Here is a 17,798-nt window from a genome sequence, read left to right on the forward strand (position 1 = left end):
TAATTTTACTAAAAACACGATGACTTTCTTTCGCGCTCGGTACAACAAACTAAGCATGTTTGTGGTACGTGGCCCGCGTCACTCGACCCCCCGTGAGTTCCCCTCCGTTACTATGCGAAAATACATTCGTCGCCCTACCGTAGGAAAAATTGTAATATTTTAAATTCGAGAAATATTGATTTCTTGTATTCGACTATTCGTTGTAGTCGAATACAAAATATATTTGAAGAAACTTAGGTTGGCCTTCAGGCAAAAGGGATCCTATCAAATGATAAACTTGACCTTGTATCTTAAAAGTAAGCATGAAAGGATCCTCTGATAATTGTTGAGCACCAAAGGATCATTTAAAACGCACTACTATAAGAGCGAATGTTGTCTAAGAACTGTTTAGATTGCACATGTTCCTCTAAAAGTAGTGATTTCAAAGGTTCTGGTGTATCTTCAAACGAAAGCCGACTCCTTACTCCTCTTTAAAGCATTACAAAAAGAACATACTACGTTAATATCGCCTATACAGAAGATGATCTGTAATCAATTGTGAGGTTATAAGCAAACCCACTTTTATATTTGTCGGACCACACCACCGAATTCGTAGATTGATCTTCTATGTTTACCTCTAAGTCATTAAGACTCGAAATCTGTCTACAGTAAGACGGGCCTCTCGCTATTCGTCCGTTTCAAGAGACCAAATAGTTTCAATTCTTAATCTTTCATTAAACAAACTTATTAATCGTACTTGTCTCAAATAATGGTAATATTCGCGTCCCTACTCTAGTCATTGCTTATGCTCATGTTCATCTTCAAGAGATCGAATAATATTATGGTGCACCCTATCATTTGTCAAACGGTCTTCATATTGAGTAAAAGTTTCAGATTATCGAGATAAAATATGCCATTTGCAGTCAGCTGTGAGACGTTATACCCTCTCAGTGAAGGTTTCGGTCTCACAGGATAGTACATGCCGTTCGCGGTCAGCTGTGAGCCGCAATTCTCGTTGTGAAGCGGTTTCAGGTTCTCGGCATAACACATGTTGTTTTCGGTCAATAGTAAGCCTCTTACCTCTAACGATCCTTGAGAACTCTTATTTCTCATTTTCTTAGCTTTGCTCGAATTTCGATATAAAGATTTTTTAGGTGGCACTGATGCGAGTGAATAAAAATTAAGTTGAAACGGACTGAGAGTGTTATAATCATCAATCATCATCATCATCAATACATATAATAAAATTGTGGAAAAGCGATGTCTGTACAATGAAAATATGTAGAAAAAAATTAGCAGGTGTTATTATTAAATCGATCTTGAACCCAAAACTGTAGTTAAAAATTTTTTTGTCTGTTTGTATGTATGTTTGTGCACGCTAATCTCAGAAACGGCTTATCCGATTTAGATGCGGTTTTCACTAATGTATTGTGGTAATCTTCATTTAACATTTAGTGTTTAATTCATGTCAATCGGTTCATAAATAAAAAAGTTATGACAATTTATAAGTAATCACGGCGAACATTTGCTAAGGCATTCTATTGTACACTGTACAGTGTACGATAAAACGTAATTTATCTGTTATACGCTACAGTTATTCCTTTACATGTCCAGATGATCATATCAAAATTCCCCAAGGGTTTGGGGGTAAGCTGAGGTAGTAGGGGGGGGCGGGGTCAAATTAACATTATGGTTACTTCTAATAGGTAAATTTTCCACATAAAATGTCCTTTAAATTATGTCATATTATATTTTTAACCCCCAACGCAAAAAGACGGGTGTTATGTGTTTGACTGCTATGTATTTCTGTGTGTGTGTGTGTGTGTGTCTATGGCACCGTAGCTGGCTAACAGGTAAACCGAATTAGATGCGGCTTTTTTTTTGTTAGGCAGCATATTTTCCGACGCTGGTTCTTAGATAAATTGTATCAAAATCGTTTCATCCACTTATTATACCTACATAGGGGTAAAAGTGGGAATGAAAAAAATGATATAATAATTTATTTTTAAAGATCATCGGGAAGTTTATGAAATTATTTATTCCTTTTTCTATACACTTTTCTTCGATTAAACGGTTTAGTTACGTGCTCCCTCTCTCTCTCTTCAGCCTTTAGTTACGTGCGTGAGACAGGAAACATCTAATTTGGATTTGTTGCTGGATTTGATAAAAATTGAGTATCGATTAAGCTGATCAGTGGCTACACCATACATTATTAAAAACATCCATTTAAGAAAGGAAGGAAATAGAATTTGCTCCTCTCCCCCCCTGGTTCCTAAAAAATAATATGACATAATTTAAAATAAATTTTACGTAGAATTAGTTAGGCATTTCTTTTTTGATTTTCGATATTATATACTAATCATAATTTTTAATTACAATATTATGTAGTAACTATTAATTGGTATAGGTTAGGCATTTCATTTCTTGATTTTCTTTAATAAGTTGGTACGTAAGTTTTTTAGCTCAGTTTAGTAAGAAACTTTAATAACAATACTTTTAATTATTTATGGTAGTACGTATAATACTTAACATACAATTATTGAGTAAACTCAATAATTGTATGTTAAGTAGTAATTCAGCATGGGCGTAGCCACGGTGGGGCTGGGTGGGGCGCTTACCCTGGCTTTGATCTGGTAGGTACCAATTGTGAAGTGTAGGAAGAGTGGGCGTGGGCGTTGGCGTGGGCCTGGGAGTGGGCGTGGGAGTGGACGCATGAAAATAAAAACAATTATTCTTGCCCCACCCTGAGCCCATGGTCATAGGTCCCATAGTCACTATTCCACGCGGACGAAGTCGCGGGCACAGCTAGTAGACAAATATAATCAGAAAGCTTTGAACTCCTAAGCTCAACCATAAAAGATAGACATTTATGATGTCAGGAGATATTTTTTATATAATATGGAGAACATTTCTTTCATACTTGATTTCTGTGTAGCTTTAACCCGTAGGTTGCACACGCGACGAAAGCTTAAAAATGGAGTTACTGCTCTGCTCACGAATATGAAAAATAATTGTACCAAGTTTCGTTTAAATCCGTCGAGTAGTTTTTGTTTCTATAACGGTTATACAGACAGACAGATGGAAAAATTTTTGGCGTCAGTGTCGATCCCTAATCACCTCGTGATAGTTATTTAGGAAATATATTTCATGTACAGAATTGACCTCTACAGATTTAATATAAGTATATAAGTATACATATAATTAGATTCCAATTTCCATGTAACGTTAAATTCGACTATACAATAACTAACAGACAACGCAGGTTACTCTCGTTTCCGTAAGTTGAGGCGGCTACATATTCGGTCCTCATAACTTCACTTTTTGTGAACGAAACGACAGCGCGGTTTAATTCGATGCCAATACCATCAAAAAAAAGGAAATATTTTTAATTGTGAAAAAATATTATGATTTACACTATTAATACTATTTTAACATTAACACAAAATATAAGACTGTGAGTGTGTAAAAATAAATCCAGCTAGTTTCACATCAAACTTATGTTTTTAATTAGGTATACGACATGAAAATATTATATTAATTACCAAGCAATAATCATACAGGTAAATACTGAACAAAAGTATTAACAGTCAAAGTATATTTTTACTTACAACATGTAAATGATGAAGGAATAATAATTATCAACGAACTAACCTTTTTGTATTATTGTTTATAAATATTCATAAACAATAAATTTATAAAGAATAGAAAAAATTCGACCACTAAAGAATGCTGGTTCGAGTCCCGCCTCGTTATCGAGTTTTTAAAACACGAAGATTTTTAAAAATGTAACCAATGAACACAAACAATATTAGATTAACTGTAATGGTGTCTAGTTTGACTTAAAATAATAAACATCTACCCTCACTTTTAAAAATGTAGTATATTCACAGTTCACACGAATTATAAGCGCACCTTATAGGGAAGGGAAGATATGGGTTAAAGAGTTAAATAAATAAATAACATAATTATATTTAAATTATTAATTTTTAACATTGTGTCCAGTAGTGTTAACATGTAAATTGATTTGATTTTTACGAAATCTCATAGATGGCGCTGTTTCAAATTTGTATACTAATAAATTCATTAAACTGATTCTCTGCCCAAATTACGTAAATGACATAGTTTTTATTGTGTAAAGCTAGATAATAGCATGGCTTACCCGAAACCAACATTTAAACATGAGTCTTTAGATTGTACGCTGTCGTAATACACGGAATACGTAAGAAAAAAAAAAGGTTCACAGCTCCTCCCCCGGAGGTGATAGCATGATAATATGTTTAAAAAAGCCTCACTCGACCTGTTAGTAATATTCATGCAAAATTTGAAGTCAATCTATGCAGTACTTTTCGAGATTAGCCTGGACAAACATACAGACAAACAGACAAACAGACAAACAGACAAACAGACAAAAATTTTAAAAACTATGTTATTGGCTTCTATATCGATTATAGATCATGGATTATGTATTCTTTTAAAAAAATATTCAATGTACAGTTTTGACTTTCCTACGATTTTATTATATGTATAGATAACATTGTGTTGCTTTTATTTAAATCTGTTTATGCACTAAATAAAGCTAGATGTATAAAACTACAATTTTAAAAACGTATTCTAATTGCCCGTATTTGACAGTTTACGTGACATTTTAATATGTGTGGCTATAACAGCCATTAAAGAAAGCCGGCAGCCATCGAAGAAATTTCTTACGCAGATGCAGATTATGTTTAGCGAAAGGCGGACAGCATTTCGAAAACCTTTTGTAAAAAATAAACAATATGTTAATTAATATTTATGTTGTTTTATTAATTCTACAAACCTTTAATTAAGATTTAAACATAAAATCTAATTACCAAAAAAAAAACTCAATAAATGGACATTAGAATAAAGTTATCATGGCTGGCAGGTTAAAATTTTATTTCATTCATTTTAAGTTTTATAGCCATGTGAATACTGATTTGTAAAGACTTTTATGGCAATAAATGGTTCTTTAATCAAAAATTGGCCGTTCCAAATGATTAAAATTAAATTATGGTAAATTTCGTAATTTTTCGATTTTCATGTGTTAATGTACATGATGTTGTTTTTGAAGATGTTACAATCGAAGGACAACTATGATTTTTTGTGTAAAGAATAACCATATGTTAAGGTAGTTTTTAGCAGTAGGCAGCAAAACCTTGGTGGTACATTTTTTTTTCACAGGATTTTTTCGAAAAATCCATATTTTGCCGAGAAATTCAAAAAACTACAGAAAAAGTTAAAATAAAAAAATGCAGTCTAATTATTTACACAAGATGAGCCTATAGTGCGATAGGTAGGTTATTGCGCTATACCTATACCAAATTTCATTCAATTCGGTCCAGTAGTTTTCATAACAGAGTGGTTTCGTGTCAAAAATATTGAAACTCCGGATTATTTATAAAAAAAATCATAATTTCTAAACCATAAGTTTTCGCTTAACTAAAGTATGTTTTAAATGATTACTCATGATGCCCTCAAGCTGAAAAAAATTTTTGGACCACTGTAAACGGGCCACCCTGTATATTTATAATAATGCAGTAGGATCTTAGACTATTAATAATGCACTGAAAAAATATAATAATAATTTCTCGTGTTTTTGTTACAAATGAACTTTAAATATTTGCTAAGGCCTTTAAGACTTCTAAAGAAATAGCTTTTCAAAATATGCGATTTGTCGTAGGTCTACATTTGGCTCTTAGAATAAATTAATTACAAAAAAGTGTGGAACATTCCTGAATATATCATAATTTATATGTATAAATAATTATGCCCGATAATATTTCTGCATTCTGCATATAAAAATAATTTATTCGTAAATTCATAAACTTCATGTTTGAGATACTTAGGTCATATCCGGAATTATGGATGCGGTTTCTATTTGTAAGAAAAACATTACAAATATGTTATAATAAAATTTATCTTAATTATATTATAACATATTTTTAATGTTATTTCACGAGATTTTAAAGTGGATTGTACAAGTGACAAGTGAAGTAAATTCTACGAGCTTTTTGAGGGTAAAATATTGAGAATTGTTTAAAATGCACTTAAAAATTCATAATATCATGTTACCTACATATTTATATTTTACCTATATTGTAAGTAATAGTACTAGTTAGTATAGTATTATATTGTCTGTGGTTATACTTACATTTATATTATAAATGCATTTTTAGTTTATGTCTTGGTTTAAGTTTTATGGGCTTATAATTCAAAAACTAACAACGATTATTATCGTCAAAAGTCAAATGAAGAATTCTTAATATAATTTCATTTTAATATTAAAGTATCTAAAAAATTGTCATAACTACTCACTCAAAGTAAATCGGTCTCCGTTTATCGTGAAATATATTTTATCCATCACTGCTATAGAACATCACTAGTACAAATTATAAATCACAACACTATCCACGTCTATTCCTTATCAACAATCTAATAGCACAGAATACATAATAGTAGCTAAACGCTACTAATAGTACTAAATACAGATTCAACACTCAACAATGACATTCAAATTTGAATCGCTTGAAAAAGATAAGATGGTACCTATGTCCTAATATAATAATATTCGTACGAATTGTGAAGCGATCAATTCGATGCCTCCTAAGTATACTGAGTCAACTAACAAATTTAGGTATTTTCATAATTTTATATAAACGAACATGATAAATCGTGATCTTAACGTTCGTGTTAAAAAAAATTAAAAAAGTACAATAATTACCGAGATAATTTCAGGTATACTAAATCAATTTCAACATCAGTTAAAATCGTACATTGTAAACTGATCTAAATAACATTGTACCAGTGTACGCGGGGCGTGAGGGGGGACACAATAAACTTGTATCGATATACAAGTTTATATCGGCTCAGTAGACTATGAATGGCGGCAATTAAGCACGCAATTTTAGGTAATAATTTGTTCTTTAACATGTTAACACGTTCCGGGACAGTACGTCGAGAGGCGGGCCGCAAATTCCTATTTAATACGACACAACGTCTGTCGACGGCTGAGTTTGAGCTTCGAAATATGACAGCCCGTCGAGCAACGGGCGTCAACCATAGAATATATAGTAGGCTGACGTATTAGTGTCGTATTACAAGAACTTAGAACTATCTAGTGTCACATCGTGAAGTTTTATGAGCACACAAGTAAACTAAACGCACTCATGATAAACTTGTCTCGTGTTGTGACACAACGTCCTGAGGCGGGTGCGCGTATACGCATCCCCCCACTTCAGTCAGAACTGTGTCACATCGCGGGAGCCTCGAGTCGCTCGAGTCAACGCCACGGAACACGATCGCAAAATGGAGATATTAGTTCATAATTAATTGTATTTTATAGTTGTTTTGTTATAAAATGTGTTCACGAATAAGTACAAACGTTTAAAATGTAAATACTGTTGTTAAATCTTGTCGAAATCCTTGAATTTCTATAGTGTTAAAGATTATACCTATTATCTGTAGGTAGGTATGTTATTTCTGCAATCTTTGTATTACTGTGGTGTTAGTGGTTATACTTAGTTGTATAACCAAGTAATACAAAGATGTAGACGTCTTCTGGACGAAGAAAACGGTCACCGGTGAAGAAGTATCAGAGTCTGAAAATCATGATCCTTTTTCCGACGGGGATGGAGAATACGCATCCGACAGAAATTATGAACCCCCCAGAAGACGAGTCTGACTCCAGTGATAGTATTTTTGACACCAAGCCTCGATTTTCTCAAACTGGAAATCGAATGCGAAGGAGTTTGTCGACAGACGTCGGATGTCGACAGACGTAGTGTCATATAGCACCCCACAGAAATCGTGTGATATGTCACAACGTCGTCAGGCGGGGGGCGAAATTGTATGGGAAATTCATGTGTCATATTGCATAGGAATCTGCGGCCCGCCTCTCGACGTACTGTCCCGGAACGTGTTAAATTAATAATATAACCAGAATGCAGTCAAACAGGGCGCGAAAATTTTAAAAATTTACACAGGAATCGATGATATTATGATGATTGATGACATGAATTAATGATATTATGGTTATTGTTTTTTATGACATCAACAGACAGCAAAGAGAGGCGCTAATGAAATTTCCAGCTGTGTTTTCAAGTTTATAGAAGACACGGTGGATAATGGTGTCAAAGATTACCAGTTCAGGTCAGACAATTGTGGAGGCCAAAATAGAGACAGAATTGTATTCTTAATGTATATCTATAACAAACTATATCTATAACATACTTTGAACTAGCTAGTTCAAAGTTAGTTTCTATTAGTGGGTCCAAATGAAGGCGACAGTATGCACGCTATAATTGAAAGCCAGAAGAAAGACAGCTACAGCTTTATTTTTGCCAAATCCGATGAAAAGCCATACAAAGTTACTAAAGTGTCTCACTCACTTTAAATCAAAGCTATAACTTATAAACAACTGGACAACTACCAATGATGGATCAAAAATGCCTTGGAATAAAGTAACAGAAGAACTAGTTTAAGCGGATTATCCATATAGGCTGTTTTGTAAAACGAGATACCAAGATGTTGTTACAAGTCATTAGATTGTGTAAAGATATCAAAAGCTACACGAAATAGAAAAGAGTTAAATATTGACGTAGATAATATTTCTTTAGCTTATCAGATACCCATTCCTATTGACCAAAATAAGCACAAAGATTTGATGGATCTTTGTAAGACACTGGTAATTCCTAAAGAGTATCATTTATTTTATAATAATTTGATTTCAACGAACTCTTATGCAGCTAACGACAGCGATTCTGACTTATGATTATAGATATATGACTCTAATTTGTTAAAAGTGATATTTTTTGAGCATTAGAAATGCCAGACTGTTACGTTATTAATTTATTTCTCTTTGATGATGGAACATTGTTAATTTGTTAAATGTTGATTTGTTTTTACTTGTAGCTATAAAGAAATTCGTAATTAATTATAGCGAAAAAGAGGAATTTCATTTATTTTTTTATCAATTAATTGATTTCAACTAATTCTAATAAATAAATAACTAAATAAATATGCCTGGATTACTACGTTATTAATTTCTATAATTTTCACTATTGTTAAACGTAAGTTACCAATTGATATTTTTTAATAGCGATTTGTTCACGTTGTAGCGTTTAGTAAAGTTATTATGTTAAAAAGATATTCCTACTTAATTATGGCGAAAAATACATTGTGATTCTTCAAAATGAGTTGTTATTTGTTTCTTATTCATGTTCTTCTTCCTAGCTTTTATTAATTCCACACATCGAAAGGTATTACAAGAAAAAATTCCTAAAAATAAACTTCAGTAACATTTGTCCAGTATACGTTGAGGTTTCAAATATTAACTTTGCTAATTACTTTCCTAGTATAATGAGTCAAGTGACATAATTTCAGCATTTTATTATTTATTGAGATAGACAAACCCGAAAACAAACAAAAGTAAAATTAAATTAATAAAATGACAATCATTATTTCATGTGATTTTGTGTTAACGATAGATTTTGGTGAACAACGTACATAAATATAACTGGTAGTTAAACCATTTTACTATTGAGTCCCGCCGGCCGCGGCGTATACCCATTCATCTACATAAAATACCATTTAAGAACAAAAATCAGCAAAATCATTTTATACCAAAGGAAGGGCTTACAATTTTTATTAAAAAAACATTTACTTTGTTTCGAATTAATTTGATTTCATAAAAATATAAATGATTTGCCTTCAAATCCCTCTCCTGTAAAATTACTAAAATATCAGTTGACTCATTATACTTAGGAGGCATCGAATCGAAAGACCGGTTACACTTGAGCCTGGAGGTCAATAAACGCTATGTTTACGTGCGAGAGAAAAAATTGTATACGCTGTCCTAATTTGTAAACTACATATTTGAAATTAAAATAATAGGGGCGAATGAGTCTATGTGTTTTATTTATAAAGCCAAATTTCAGATTATATTATACCTACTCCTTTTTGTAATGCAAACTCTTCAGCTTTATAATATTAGTATAGATTAAGGGGCATTCACACGCTTGTTGCGTTTGTCACAAACACCGCAAACAGGAAACGAAGTCCCAAACACCAACTACAATCAGCCAACACAAACAGCCATCCACATGCTTGGCGAACATTTATAACATTCCGAATCGGCAAACATGGCGGATGACGAGCTTGTGGCAGCTATTACTTTCGGGTTGACAAATTTTTATTATAAGAAAAAAGGAAAAAAAGAAGAAAGCAAAGACGATGGTGGATGATTAAAATACATAGAAATCGTACAAGCTTTAGACCTATTATTTGGGCTTTAATTTTTATTTGCCGTGTTTTTTAATTTTACTTAAATTATTATTATTAAGAGACATCAATTATTATAGTACAATATTTAAATTAATTTAGACTTAACTTAGAAAAAAAAAATGTTGTGTGGTTTTATGAAACCACGGTAAAAGTGAAACTGTTCGAACGGTTCCGAACACTGCTTTGTGTAGCGCATGTCGCGTGTCGGTCGGCTGCCGGTCGGTATACCTACTCGGCAGCCGCGATACACGCGACATGCGCTACACAGACCAAAAAGTTTGAGACGATGTAATAAAAGTTTCACTTTAACAAATAAATAAGATTATAAATTATATACTAGCTGGCCCGGCGAACTTCGTACCGCCCAGTCAATGAATGTCGTGTTAGTTGTTACCACAGATCACAGAAACTAAAGGGTTGTTACCTTTGGACTATTGGGCTTGGAACTAATTTAGGCTTTGATGAATGAAATACAATGATACAAAATAAATATAGATATATAACAGCATTTTATTTCGATGAATAACACATAGGTATAAGTAAATAGAATAAAAAAAAACATTAATCAATGACATTAATTAGATAATTACTTCATACACGTGCCAGAGAAAAATTATTGAATTAAACTACGTTTTACAGCCTGGGATGCACTCGGATTAACTCTTTTTATTCTTTATCATCGTATTGCCTGTGATTATCTCAGTAAATTTTCGTGGATACCTTTTGGAACACTGGCTGTCAACCATGATTGGCGGTTGATGGTGCAACACGGTCCATGAATCATATTCGTGATTACAACGTAATGTCGGTCTGGATCAGGTTACAATCTCATCTATTTAACTGCCCGAATTCTTTCGACTAACCAAATTAAAATGTGTGCATGCTGCAAGCCTGATTTTTTTTAGCGCCAAAGAAGCGCCCCAAAAGAAGACGATGACTGCGAACTTTATGGAAAATTATTAGAAAAAATTTGAGGAATTTTTATGTATCTGCTTTATTTGCACTTTTCAATAATTGATTTAAAAAAAATGTAGACAATCGTTTATTCACCCTTTTTACTTTTTAATTATTTTACACAAAATATATTTTTGAACGCATGAATGTCAATATTTATCGTATTTGACAGGATTGACAACTAATGATTGACATGTACGAAAATCAAAATTTTTGGAAAATATTTATTGGTCTAGTTTTTGTTGTTTTTAGGATTTATTCTGCTATTCTGGGCGGAGACAAATCCAACAAATCTAAAATCATGAAAATTGGTTAAGCAGATCTCGAGTTATAAGTGTTGGAACATAAACGACTTTCTTTTATATATTTACTAGACTAGATTTCCGCCCGCGGCTTCGCCCGCGTTTGCAAAGGAAAACCCGCATAGTTCCCGTTCCCGTGGGATTTCCGGGATAAAAACTATCCTATGTGTTAATCCAAGTTACCCTCTATATGTGTGCTAAATTTCATTGTAATCGGTTCAGTAGTTTTTACGTGAAAGAGTAACAAACATCCATACATCCATACTTACAAACTTTCGCCTTTATAATATAAAATAATATTAATATATATGAGAGAAAACTATTAATGTATGATATAGACCTGTGATATAGACACATTGTTTATAAATAAAATAAACTCACATATGTCATAAATCTCACATTTGTTATATGTATTGTTTTTATTTTATATATATGTGTTATTTATTTATTTTATTTATAAACAATGTGTCTATATCATACATTAATAGTTTTCTCTCATCTGGTGAAAGTTCACGCAGCTTTTTGGCTACTAATTTTCCGTAAAGATCGCAGTCATCGTCTTCTTTTGGTGGTGGATGTCTTTTCCTTAAAATTTTGGTCAACTGACGAAATGCAGACGACATTTGCCGTTCCGCTGTGTCGGAAGCTGGACGACGGCGCTCTAAATAATTATTTTCAACAACTTCTTCAGTTTCTTCTGGCAATGTTCTCTGAAATACATAAATTATTTACTTCATTTTGATTGTTTTCAGATGCCAACAACGGCTGATGCTTGGATGAATATAGAAAGAGGGTATAGAAGAAAATTTCCACACTGTCTTGGTTCCATAGACGGCAACTCTGAAATCGCGAAAAAAAACAGCTGTTCCATACATGTTGGTTGAGTAGGTATTTAACTTTGCTATGGAACAGCTGTTTTTTTTTTCGCGATTTCCGAGTAGGTCCCATAATGAAAGTTACTCAGTATGTCGGGTACATTGACCTGCCGACAGGAAGTTCACTGATTAAATTCCACCCTGTATATGATAGTTTAAATTTAATTAAGAATTAATAAACCATAATGAAAAAATGTCGTTTTACTAACTTCCTTTGAATTAACGTTATTGGAGCAGTTATATACCGGTCCTAAAAATGACTCCATCAGGTCATAGGCAAACCAGACCGGTGTATAAACATCACTGGATCCTGAAAAAATAAAATTAAAATAAAATTTTGTTCGCAAGGAACATAGCAGGGGTGTTTAGCTTTAGACAAATATTTATTGATTATTTAACCCTTATTTAAACGCGAGCCTGTGGAGGAGTTAACAAAAAAGTAAGATACGTTCCTGAGTAATTTTGGGTCGTAGATTTCAAAAATACACACAAAAGAGGGGTTAGTGGGGGGAAGTAACCTTTTTTTGGTGGGAAGTATATATCCCGTCATCTGTTCTCTCTTGTAAAAATAAAATAAATAAAATAAAAATAAAAAAGAGTTTATTTTCTCACATTGGTTACATTAAATAAGTACACATTTCCATTACATATAAATAAGTGTGAGACTGGTGCCTAAACTAGGTAATAAAAATTACCTGTATTTTAGGTCACCAGGCCCCCACTCCTCACTTCGTTGGATCACATTTTATTTATTCTTGTTGAGAGAAAAGAAAAAACTAGAAATAAGAAAAACTACAAAGAATATAAAACCACTATTATACCAAAGCTCAGTTGTAACCACCAGTCCAGAAAGCAACGGTTTTGTATATTTTAAAAATGATATAATTATCATTGTGTTTATTTAGGCAAAATTATTTTCCCATTACACTTGCACTTAGCCCTACGACCAACGACGGGTCTTGGGATCGAATCATAGAGTATAGTAATATATATTGGAAAGATCGAATGACTGGATATATAAAGCCAGTCATTCACTAAGTCTAAGTCTAAAGAAATAAATAAAAAATACTTAATTTTAATGTATTTTACTTTCATTACTTAAGTATTACGTCCTAACAGTTAGCAATACCTCTGTATCCTCGTAATTCAAAGTAAGAAGCCATTCTTTCAAAACTAATTTTAGTTTATTTTTTGTGAGTGGATAAATGGATATTATTTGGGAAATTTTGTTGTACAGCCTTGGACCCATTACATAAGAGTGCCTACCCGCGATACAGGTTCTGCACGATTCTTGTTTAACTATTTTATTATTCCTACGTATAGTTGATAAGAGATTTTTATCATATTTTAAGTGTGCATGTGTACGAAGTATCATATTTAAGATATAAAGTTTCCGCACCGACAGGACTTTACAGTCAGCGTAAAAGGTTGGAAAGGTGGGAACTATAGCTCCCAGTGTCCATTATGACACCAATATTTAAAAAAACTAGCTATTTGCCCTGACTCCACTTGTGAATTAAATTTTATCGTAAAAAATTATATAGATCATATTTTTTAATAAAGCAGGTGAAAGTACTCCTCAATGCAAGTTTCTTTTACTAAGGGAAGAATTCGGGAATTGAAAAATGAATGACTTCAACATAAACAAGGCATTTTTCTAAAACAAAATAAAAGCGATAGGTAAATACTAATGGTCTAATGTATTGAGTTAAGATGTCTAATTATCTGATCAGGAAATCTATACATATAATAAATCTGTAGAAGAGTCAATTCTGTACATTGAAAATATTGAAAAAATAAATAGCAGGGGGTGTTACTGGATCGATACCAAACCCAAATATGTGATTAAAAAAATTTTTGTCTGTCTGTATGTGAAGACATCACGTGAAAACTAACGGTTCAATTTCGATGAAACTTGGTATAATTATACCTTATTATCCTGGGCGTAAAATAGGATACTTTTTATCCTGGAAAAATACGTAGAAAAAAATTAATCTTAATTTTTCAGTTTTATCCATAGACGTTGTTCTGTAGAACCGCGAACACACGTTGCGTATTATTATAGGCCTAGCTGTATTTGGGTCCAATAGATATTTATAAGATGTCATTGTCAGAGTTACTCAAAATGGAGAAATAAACCATCCACGCGAAGACCGACATCCGCGCGGACGGAGTCGCGGGCGGAAGCTAGTAACGAATAATAATAAATAAGTTGCTTATACCAACTAAAAAATATTTTTTAGACACACGGATTTTTTGAAAATAACGGTCGTTTTCGGCGGCAAAATCACGTCAACTGACTTTGACGTGTGTTTACCATGACATGTAATAATTCTCTGAAAAGTGTTTCCATGAAAAAAAGTTCTCTGAAATGTTAAGATTGCGTAGATAAATATTACACTGCATTAGGTTTAAGCCTTAGGTTTAAGCATATAAAAATAAAACACGATTTACTTCAATCTGAGATGTGGGAAGTATAGCTCCCAGCGTTATAATAAGGGTTAAACTCACCTGCACCGGACCGAATAGATTCTTTTTTTTCTTCAGATGTCTGCAGAACGTTACTATTAGTATGTCTTTTTTGGTCTTCAACTCCTTGACACTTTTATTCATTATAGTGCTGAGGTCAGTCCATGCATTAGTAACCTTTTGCCGATTTTTGTGATCGGCATCTTTGGGATTCCAAAGACATGGCTTATTTTTATAAGCCTCCAAAAATTTCACAATCATAGGTGCTGACCAATCAGACATTTTTTACGATTTACGTGTCAAAAGTGTAAGTAGCAAATAAATACGTCCGCCTCCCGCAAGCTCGCGCGCATACGTGGCGCATACCAGTTAGGAGTTAGGACTGTTGATAAAATATCGATATATCGAAATATCGATATTGACATTTCGAAATATCGATATTTATTACTAATATTTTTTTGGACGATAATATATTTCTGTAAAGTTGCATATATAGTAAATTATTTTTTGAAAAATAAGGTCATAAAGAAGTTTCACTTCTTACGTGTGTACACTAAGTACACGCAGACATTTTTTTCCCGTAATTTATATTTTAATCTACAAAATCACCGTAAACTTAATCGACCGTAATGATTTTAAAGTTAGGAGTTGCTTGACAATTTTTTATCATCTGAACGAGTTGCTTCTTCAATCAATCTTTTAGTGCCTAACAAACGTAGTAGCCAAACAAAGAGTATTTTTAAAAACTCTTACAGAAAAATATTGGTATACATACATTTGTCTTATTTGAATTTAAAAAATTATTACTAAGAATTACTTATAACCTACATTTCCATTCATCTATACATATAATAAATCTGTAGAATTGAAAATATTGAAAAAATAAATAGCAGGGGGTGTTAGGTACTGGATCGATACCAAACCCAAATATGTGATTAAAAAAATTTTTGTCTGTCTGTCTGTCTGTCTGTATGTGAAGACATCACGTGAAAACTAACGGTTCGATTTCGATGAAACTTGGTATAATTATACCTTATTATCCTGGGCGTAAAATAGGATACTTTTTATCCTGAAAAAATACGTAAAAAAAAATAATCTTAATTTTTCAGTTTTATCCATAGACGTTGTTCTGTAGAACAGCGAACACACGTTGGGTATTATTATAGGCCTAGCCGTATTTGAGTCCAATAGATATTTATAAGATGTTATTGTCAGAGTTACTCAAAATGGAGAAATAAACATCCACGCGAAGACCGACATCCGCGCGGACGGAGTCGCGGGCGGAAGCTAGTAATTTAATATAATAAATCTACAAGATTATAAATTATGTAATCATTTTTCAGCTGACTTACGATTTTTTTTAAATAAAGCCGATATATCAAAATATCGATATTGATATATTTTAAAATATCGATTGAAAATCCGATATTTTAAATAATATCAACACTCAACAGTCCTAATACGGAATACCAGTGGGTCGACGATTATATTCGTCAATACAGGAATATATAACCTTATAAAATGCATCAACAGCGTCATTGACAGTACCTGTATATAATAGCTTGTGCCAGTTAATATTTTTGACGTGACAACGTCTTATAATTCGATAGCCGGCTGCACGCACGAAAAAACATGAGTCATGCGGCGTTACCTCGCGCTCTGAGGCGTTCCGTAAGGGTGACAAATCAACATCGAGCTATGCTGCGCTGTACTGCGCTGTGCTGTGCTGTGTTTCTTAAGCTACGTTTTTTTAACAAACGATGCTGCGCTGTACTGCGCTGTGCTGTGCTGTGTTTCTTAAGCTACGTTTTTTAACAATCTAGCTAAGTAATCAGCAGCTCGTGTAGTCGTTTATCTCGTCAAATCTGACCCTATTTTCAAAAAAACGTAAACATTACGACATAGTTGAATCCGATGAAGATGAAAGTGAAGAAGAAGCGGATATGGATATTTTATGTGTTATTTTGTCGTTAAAAGAGTCCAGTCACGGTAGCTTGTTACCTCACACCACACGTGAAAAATACGGAGAATTTTAATGATTTCAATGCGGCGATGGAGGGGCACGCAGCGTGCTCCAAACCTAGCATAGCTCGACACATCACACAGCGCAGCATGGCAGAGCTCCATAAAAGTTAAAAACATAGCACAGTTCGGCACAGCGCGGCTCAGCACGGCGGTTAGCGCGCCTCGCTCGAGACTGCTGCGTTTTTAAACAGAGCGTAGCCTCACACAGCGCAGCACAGCATGGTTTGTTTGTATCCTCATTAAAATATTAAACGAGCGAGTTGACCAAACACAGCACAGCGCAGTACAGCGCAGCATAGCTCGATGTTGATTTGTCACCCTGGCTTGAAGTGCAAGCGAGAGCGCGGAACGAGCGACAAAGAAGCACAATCGGCCGTTGTCACGTTCAACTATCGTCAGTAAACCGACTTTACAGACAACCAATTTATTTAACATATAGTAAATTTGATCCCGTCATAATCGCCCTTAAAAAAATTCCGTACCACCCGGGTTTTACATTGTAAAGGTTTTATGTATAAATCATTAATAATACGTTCGAGTGGACTATGGTAAGGATCAATATTTACTAGCGGCTTAGAGCTTATGCTACAATGTAAGTGGGTATTAGACAGAACAAGGTCCAGAATATTACCGCATGTATTCTGAAAAAAGTTGTATTGCTTTAAACCCAGTAAGTTAAATCTGCCTAGTAAATTCAAAGCAGAGTTATAAAGTTCGGAGTTGCATTGTTTTGATATATAAAAGTTGTCATTTTTCCAACTAATAAAAGGAAGATTGAAATCGCCGGTAACTAAAAAATTGTGATTATTACTGTAAAAATCCTTTAAGGCGTTATCAAAGTCTTTGAGTAAATGGGGAGCGTCAGAATTAGGTGGTATGTATACTGCTATAATGT

The 17,798-nt window shown here is 33.4% G+C and overlaps 2 protein-coding genes and 1 pseudogene across 6 annotated transcripts in view; 1 reads left to right on the forward strand and 2 right to left on the reverse strand.

Annotated features, from left to right (window-relative positions):
• Window positions 1-12,062, reverse strand: part of LOC149487278 (uncharacterized) — a 102,880-nt gene extending 90,818 nt beyond the window's left edge. For 2 of the 4 annotated variants that reach the window (XM_089697577.1, XM_089697576.1), the window contains exon 1: window positions 6,313-6,458. In XM_089697577.1, coding sequence (XP_089553703.1) covers window positions 6,313-6,358 — 46 coding nt within the window. In that variant the 5' untranslated portion in view covers window positions 6,359-6,458. Of the gene's footprint in view, window positions 1-6,312; window positions 6,459-12,014 lie in introns of those variants that run through there. The other 2 variants (XM_089697578.1, XM_089697575.1) reach the window with 2 other exon arrangements.
• Sym (symplekin scaffold protein) overlaps window positions 1-17,798 on the forward strand; it is a 127,024-nt gene that overhangs the window by 72,475 nt on the left and 36,751 nt on the right. The gene's annotated exons all lie outside the window — the stretch shown is intronic.
• On the reverse strand, window positions 10,769-15,220 carry LOC149487288 (uncharacterized; annotated as a pseudogene). The gene is made up of 3 exons (XR_016315892.1): window positions 14,921-15,220; window positions 12,619-12,719; window positions 10,769-12,244 (listed from the first exon to the last, which is right to left on the reverse strand). The product of XR_016315892.1 is annotated as an uncharacterized LOC149487288 (transcript).

Source organism: Colias philodice, chromosome 7, assembly GCF_061535455.1.
Source record: "Colias philodice isolate Cphi_HAF_F1 chromosome 7, ilColPhil1 Martin Lab GWU primary, whole genome shotgun sequence".
NCBI lineage: Eukaryota > Metazoa > Arthropoda > Insecta > Lepidoptera > Pieridae > Colias > Colias philodice.